The sequence below is a fragment of the Nylanderia fulva genome, unplaced genomic scaffold (genome assembly GCF_048542155.1).
Source record: "Nylanderia fulva isolate GAGA-0341 unplaced genomic scaffold, ASM4854215v1 Scaffold6, whole genome shotgun sequence".
NCBI classification, from domain to species: domain Eukaryota; kingdom Metazoa; phylum Arthropoda; class Insecta; order Hymenoptera; family Formicidae; genus Nylanderia; species Nylanderia fulva.
In genome coordinates, this window is record NW_028190698.1 from 868029 (window position 1) to 875503 (window position 7475).

A 7475-nucleotide genomic window follows, 5' to 3' on the forward strand; every position below is an offset into this window, starting at 1 on the left:
TACTATGACGACGGCGCGGGAATTATTGGAAAAGATATAAATTTACGAATTTATGGAATGTTCTGTATATATCATAATAAAATATTACAAAATTATTATCTATTCATATATAGAGAAAATATTTTTTGTCGCAATTTTATAAATATTTATGTTTTCATATTATCTTTCATAAAAATTTCCTCTCTATTAAAAATATATTCTTACTTTATCACGCGCACAACCTTAAATATTATAAAAAGTAATAATATTTTATAATATCTATAAGCATAAATATAATTATGAGAAAATATCGATTAATTTCTAATGTATGCTTTGGTAATTTGCCACCAGATTATCAATTGGCGTATATCATAATATCAATATAATCTCTCTTCGAAACTGGTCGATGGTAAATTACGTCGGCGAGAATGTACAGTTTCTTCATGGTTTTGCTCAGTAGAACTAGCATGTTGAGTAGGATTGTTATGAACAAGAGTACCTAATAAAAATTAGAATATAAATAACTTGTCAATAACTATATAAATATAATCGTAATTCAATAATATAACTTACGTTCATTGGCAAATTTAGCGAAACTTTTCATGAGAAATTGCTTATCTTGAGACTGCAGAAGAAGCATGTTGGATAAAATTTGCAACATTTCCTTACTCGCTTCTGTTTTTGCCCGCAAACAGTAGATTGCAATACTGTAATAAAATTTAGATATCCATATCTTATTCTATATCATAATGAATGATACTATAATAATATTTCGTAAGATATTTACCACATGCCGACCAATATTGCAGCGCCAGTTACAGGTCTCGCGAGTTCCGAAACAACACTCCAAAATGTGCTATCTCTTTTCAACGATAACATTCCATCAACAATGAAATCCCAAGTGTGAGAATAATTTCTGAATGGTCCACAGTCGTCACTTTCCACGTTCGTGATGACATATCCTATTGTGAATAACACAACGACCATGCCAATAAACGCAAGAGCCAAGAATACAGTTTGCGTTTGCGCCGCTCGCCAAGGCTGCGACGATTGTTGATAGCACTTTTTCAACTCGTATCTTTTTACGTAAAACGTGAAGATGAGCTTTATCACAATTATAAGAGACATTAGTGGACTGAAATAGAAGCCCATCCAAAAGAGCATCTGATTGTATATAAGATTCAATGTATTGCGAGCAATATCGAATTCCGGTCTGGGAATCTTCCTCGACAATCTCTTATACAACATGGAACGTGTAAATTGCAAACACATTCCTAATATGGAAGCAATGAAATCCAGTATAATGAGTCGATAAATTTCTTCCCCCAAGTCTGTTTGCCAACAATGTGATGTACTGTTGATTATCCAGAAGGTAAATAAGGTACCAATTATTGTCGCAGCAACCGCATGATTCCTAACTACTGTCACGTAAAGTTCTGTGCGTTTATTGTTATAGTGTTCTAGTGATGCCTGAAAAGAAATAATTATTTGTACTATAATTGCATATTTCATTAAAATTATAATTATTTTTATAAGAGAAAATGTACTCACTAAATAGAAAATAATTATTGGAAAGATATGAATAATACTAGTAATGATTATTGGTACAATCATCACTGAAATAGTTCTGGATGTCCCTATCTCGTAATGTCGTAATAGCAGCCAAACGAGTATACCAGCGCCACAAATCATAAATATAACAATAGCTGTTACGCTAAGTTGCATTATAATTAGTAAAAACTTGTCAAGCCAATGCAAATGTGCATGCTCTCTTGTTTCCGCTAACAATTCCTCCAATTCTTTGTAAATAGATGCCGATTGCAGAGCAGCAGTTTTTGGTAAAGATATACTAAAATCCCATCCGCAAAATATTTTATTGCTATATAAATCACGCAATTTTCCACGTGTTTCTATGTAAGACTTTCTATAAGAAGATATAACTCTAAAAAAGAACGTATTATTATTATCATCAAATATTTATATTTAATATTGAGTTTAAAATGATTAAATTTAATCACATACTTAACAGAAAGTATAACAAAAGTAACTGTGTAACAAAAAAGTAGCGTTAGGAAATAAGCAAATGGAATGCTATATTTGGACCCAAATGGTGTGTCTACTGTGCCATTGGAATAAAAACCATAATACATTATTGTGTGGGAGAAAAAGGCCTGCAAACCAAGATGTTGTGATATGTGCATCATATTTAAAAAAACACATGCATAACATAATATAAACATAATATAATCGCACTTACACTGCCTGTTAAAAAGTCTAATACTTTAACATTGTTTTGTACATGTGTTTGATGCAATGATTGTGGTAATATAATAAAAAATATGCTGCAAACGTAAAATATTCATTAAATTCATTAATATTCATTGATAAATCGTGTTTTTATCAATATAAAAAATAACAATATATAAGATATTATTAATATCAAACAGCAATTAGAATTATGTGATTATTCTCCGAAAAATCCCTTCTTTTAATTTTAAATAACTTTTAAGTAGCTTAAACTTTTTGTTAATACATACTTTTAGTATAATTTTATAATATATATATATATATATAAAATAAAATAAATGTATACCTTAAAATACAAGAGATTAGGTTGAGAAAAAGTAACCATCTCAAAAATTTAAAGTATGTTGCTACACCACTTCCATTATGGCTCTCAATAGTTTTTATCGCTTGATGCCATAATTTCATTGTCAGCAAAGTGTTCTGCATTGTCACTCGAATCTGTGCCAGAAAGTATTTAACTTTTATTATTTCTTAGCTCATTGGTTTTATAACAGAAATAATAATGTGAAAAATTAGTATTATTACCTTTGCAAATTTTAAACTAATGTTATATTTGAGCCATTTCCAATAACTAAGCGATTTTCTCTTTGTCCTTTGACTAACAGTCGCTAATAGTTGTGACTTGACAGATCTCTTTACCGTAAGACATTGTGGTATTGCTTTCAATGTTTCCATCCTGAATCGCTCCGATTCAGGATCAGTCTGCATAAACTTATCACTTGATTGCAAATGATTGGCAATTGCATTAGCACACTCTTCATTAGATAATTGAGTAATACTGTGCATTCTTAAAGTAGCATACGGAATAATAGCATTCATAGCATTTGACGGTCTATATTTCTCATGCTTTCCTGAAGATATATTCCATTTTATATTTGCATCAACAGTTTTGTGAATAATTTCGAAAATCGAAATTAGACTTAAAAAATATACTTACGTGTAAATTTAACTGGTAATAATTGTTGCATTTGAATATATTGGTCAGAAGATTTGGAAGATTTTCCTTCTCGAGTTAATGAAGACATTTTTAATGTAATCGTATATATTTATTTCAATTATATTCTAAAATAAAACAAATTATTTTATAAGTATATTATACAAATATCATTTGTATATTTTAAAGTGTAAAATACTCACTTCTTGTCAGAATAGTGTTTGTAAATAAAGAGCAGTCTTGATCAACGATTATTCTTATAAGTCATTTCCCATATTAGATTAGTAATGAATAAAATATTAAATACAGATTTGTTTAATCACAATCTCTTTGGGAATGATACAGATACACAGATATAATTAAATAAAACGCATTAATCTAACAAAAAACTTAGTGATGTCTAATAAACATGGTTATAATTTCCTTCCAAAATATCCACTTTTTAAAATTTAATGTGATACACTAATGCTTATATATAAAATTAAATCAATATTTAATTACACATATTTGTTTCATTATTTTCCATCATATTCAATTAATTCTAATAGTATAATATAAAATTATCTGATCATATCATATATGATCTTATGTCATTTCACCATCATTCGACATCTTTATGTCCAATGACGCATGAATCATCAATTACTACACGAGAATTGATGACTTAAAAATTTATGATCATAATCTCTTGTTTCTGAACAAATAATAACTATTTTTGCTAAATATAATTAATTTGGAAAATAATGTTTAATGTTAAAAAAATTCATAATTAGTGCGTGCATAATTTTATCAGTTTTCTAACCTAGTTAATTTTTCTTTATACATACACAAATTTCTAGAAATTTTTAAAATATAACTGTATTTTTATTAAAAGTATCTTACGAAATATGCCGAATAGATTTCTCTACGATTTTATTGTACTTCAGATCTTTTATTTTAAAGATATTTAAAATAATGTATTTAATTAATTTTTATTTTGTGCACAAATTCGCATAAATTTGAATCTTTTCGCGCTCTAAACCACACACACATACAGTATGATTAAATTTTTATTATTTACACACACACACACACACACACACACGCAAAACGTATATTTAATCTTTTGATTTTTTATAAAATCTATATATATGTAGTCACAAATAATAATTAGAAATAATTATTTTCAAAAAGTTTTAAATAACAATCATTCAAATTACTTAACAAAAATATTTAAAAAATTACATTTTAATATTTTAGTTGGATACATATTTGATAAAGAAAAAAAAAAAGCTCAACCTCTTTACAAATATTTTTGTATTAGATTTATATATTTATATTTAATGAGATTGGCTTGTAAAGCTTATTTAAATAAAATAAAAAATATATATAATATATATATATGTAGAAATCAAAATAATATTAAGAATATTAACAATTATATCAAATAAATATATTAATAAATACGCATTATACCAGGAACATTTCTTATTACTTTTCAAAGGTATAATTGAGAAGATATGATAAAGTAATAAATTGTAGCTTTATTACCATTATGATACGAAAGACTTAGATTAAATAAAAAATATTTTCAACATCCTTGCATTGTTGCGTTTCAGGTTGTCCTGAATAGTCCCATACGAAAAATCTAAAACATCAAATGCTTTCTTGCTGCTTTATAACACATGGGAAATCCGAAGAATTCCAATATTTGTTTATCAATCGATAAATAGCATAGTGTCATTGACACATTCTATTGTTAGTGCACTATAATACTATTTTCTTTTCTTGCAGCATCGATATAGAAGAGTATCCATATTAGATTTATATTATGTAAACTGTGTAGAATAAGTTTATAGCAATTTATAATCAACATGTAGCTTTCAGTCAGTGCACCATATGATTGATTTTTTCTTTTAATCTCATAAAAAACCTAAAACAGTTTTACACACTATGACATGTTAATAAGAGTAATCTATCCTTAATGAATTGTGCATTGTCTTATATATGAAACAAGTTTTTTATTTTGAGAATACTGTAAATAAAATTTTAGAAAATAATAAATTTATTTGATCAATAATTATTGTAGAATCATATCAGCTTTAGTAGTATCTTAAATATCTGAGTTTTGCTGGTATCATAAAATAATAATAAAAACTAATTGATTACTTACATTTTTATCATGATAAGTACAATATAGTAGTGCTTCACCACATGTTGTAATCAGTATCATCTTGATCGAAGGTTATGAAAAATCCGACTAGAGTTGAATACACAACAATATTACCTGCTAATGTCAAATAACACGCGCCCCATTGTATCTGTAGATATACAAAGCTTTGTTTTAACTATTTAAAAATTTTAAATATTAATATACTGTCAATTAATAACATTTAATCTATTATAATTATTTCAATACATTATTGACTGGAGGTGTATCAGTTCATCTTTTGATTTTACTGGAGAGATAATTTATGTTTAGAGATATATACAGTTTATCCTGCAAAATTTCTGCATAAGACATCCAGTCAACAATGTGTCAATGTAACAAATATTCTATATAAATATATATAAAGATATATATATATATATATATATATATATATGTATATGTTTACATAAACAATAACTTACTACTGGTTGGTCCACTGGAGATCGTGCCAACACGACTGGAAGAGCAAATGATGATACTACAAATCCCATTGTAATAAATATTGCCAAATCTAAACATGGATTACTGTTGCTTCCTGAATCATCTGTATAACGACGGGCTATTATGGTTGGGATAGGTGCCAATATATAGAATAATACGACAAAAAATGGCCACCATACTCTGAAAATTAAGTATAAGTTGTAATATTCTAATCTACATCTTAAGAAAATTGTAGATATTTAAAACAAATGAGTTAAATGGGAAAATATATTTACTTGTATATTGGTAACGCACAACCAAGAATAACAAATGTCATTCCAATGGAACCAGCAAATGCTAGCAGTACTAATCTGTAATGATTATATACTTTCTCGTTATCATTGTATAATACAACTCCTTGTTAAATATCAAAAGAAAGTTTGATCAAATTTATTGTACGTAAAATGTAAAAGAAAATATTTTTGTTTTTAATTACTTGCTCACACAAAGATACTTACGCTGTTTCGATGATAAAAGATTCATGAAGAGAAAATGCCATGGAATAAGAAAAAGAATATAATTAATTATATATATCACACATTAGATAATATTAATTAAATATTTATATGACGTAATTTAATAAGGCATTATTGCATGTTTAGTTTTGATTTTCAACTGATAAATTTATTGCGCAATAATGAACGATCGGTGTTTTAAAAAAAATGAACAAGCTCACAAGTAGATAAAATAATATTACAATGTCGCGCAAAGCCTTCTTAGATTATATATAACTGTCATTTGATGAAATTAGTATTAGTACATTAAGGGAAATCATAATGAATCTTTCTCCGACCAATGTTAAAAGGATAATACATTGCTCCTGAATTAAATTACGAGACTTGACAATCCGGAGAGTCGTGTTTGTGCAAATGTCAAAACAGTGACAACAACGGGACGGATAAGGTTATGTTTTGACAGCTGATTTCGCGTTATTCGCGCAAATTTCTCGTGCGACGATGACATTTCTCGAACTTTTTACGCGGTTGCGATTAAATGATTTAAGAGTGCACCGAATAACCTTTAATTCCGGCCATTGCAAATCGATTTGACAAGTGTGTATATTCCCCAACTCTTGTTTCACGTAGACTTCATACGTGACGTAAACTGTCTAAAGCTCCGTTCACACTCGGCCGCAGAGGAAGATGATTCCTCGATGAGTTTCGATACGTTCGTAGCGTTTGCACTTTAACAACACGATATGCAAATAATATTCGAATTTCGAATAGCTGCGAATGTTACTAATATATTCTAAATTAGCGCCAATTATTATTCGAGTTTTATCTTCTATTTTAGCAGCTCACTTCAGTACGTTTTTATTTTCAGTAAATTTCTCAATGTCCAATAGGAGAGTTTGCTTTTTAGTAACTTTAACTAGCAATATTTTAGGATCCAGAACAAAATTGTTTTCTATTGGATATCACGCGCGTGAATTAAAACGATCGCAATAAAATTTAATTCAAATAGACAATTAAATCGATAAAAATTAAATAATTAAATAATAATGCGTCATTAACTGCGCACTAGCTGTGACATTTCTCTCACCTCCGTGCCGCATTCCATTCTCCCACTCCTCTCCCTTGCTCC

At 28.1% G+C, this 7475-nt stretch overlaps 2 protein-coding genes across 3 annotated transcripts; both read right to left on the bottom strand.

Annotated features, from left to right (window-relative positions):
* Positions 1 to 49: 49 nt before the first annotated feature.
* On the bottom strand, positions 50 to 4071 carry LOC114944502 (transmembrane channel-like protein 5). Its single transcript, XM_029320433.2, has 10 exons — positions 3424 to 4071; positions 3224 to 3348; positions 2812 to 3137; positions 2573 to 2724; positions 2237 to 2321; positions 2002 to 2150; positions 1531 to 1921; positions 767 to 1449; positions 553 to 686; positions 50 to 478 (listed from the first exon to the last, which is right to left on the bottom strand). The coding sequence occupies exons 2-10, from the start codon at positions 3309 to 3311 to the stop codon at positions 357 to 359; spliced, it is 2130 nt and encodes a 709-aa protein (XP_029176266.1). The 5' UTR covers positions 3312 to 3348; positions 3424 to 4071; the 3' UTR covers positions 50 to 356.
* Positions 4072 to 4723: 652 nt separating this feature from the next.
* Positions 4724 to 7286, bottom strand: LOC114944522 (leptin receptor overlapping transcript-like 1). 2 transcript variants are annotated; one of them, XM_029320472.2, is made up of 5 exons: positions 6350 to 7286; positions 6128 to 6202; positions 5834 to 6032; positions 5373 to 5520; positions 4724 to 4847 (listed from the first exon to the last, which is right to left on the bottom strand). In XM_029320472.2, exons 1-4 carry the CDS (start codon positions 6388 to 6390, stop codon positions 5407 to 5409), a joined length of 429 nt encoding a protein of 142 aa, XP_029176305.2. In that variant the 5' UTR covers positions 6391 to 7286; the 3' UTR covers positions 4724 to 4847; positions 5373 to 5406. The 2 variants fall into 2 exon arrangements, with proteins under 2 accessions (XP_029176305.2, XP_029176304.2); XM_029320471.2 differs by having other exon boundaries at positions 4724 to 5132; positions 6350 to 7279.
* Between the last annotated feature and the right edge of the window lie 189 nt (positions 7287 to 7475).

Bases quoted from the DNA above. Each gene is read 5' to 3' on its own strand.
- LOC114944502 (XM_029320433.2), bottom strand. From the start codon at position 3,311: ATGTCTTCATTAACTCGAGAAGGAAAATCTTCCAAATCTTCTGACCAA. The intron at 2,151-2,236 runs GTAAGTGCGATT...CTTGGTTTGCAG, and splicing joins TAGACTTTTTAACAGGCAGT to GCCTTTTTCTCCCACACAAT. The intron at 479-552 runs GTAAGTTATATT...AATTTTTATTAG, and splicing joins CGCTAAATTTGCCAATGAAC to GTACTCTTGTTCATAACAAT.
- LOC114944522 (XM_029320472.2), bottom strand. From the start codon at position 6,390: ATGGCATTTTCTCTTCATGAATCTTTTATCATCGAAACAGC. The intron at 6,033-6,127 runs GTAAATATATTT...CTTAATTTTCAG, and splicing joins TGTGCGTTACCAATATACAA to AGTATGGTGGCCATTTTTTG. The intron at 5,521-5,833 runs GTAAGTTATTGT...GTATATCTACAG, and splicing joins CTCCAGTGGACCAACCAGTA to ATACAATGGGGCGCGTGTTA.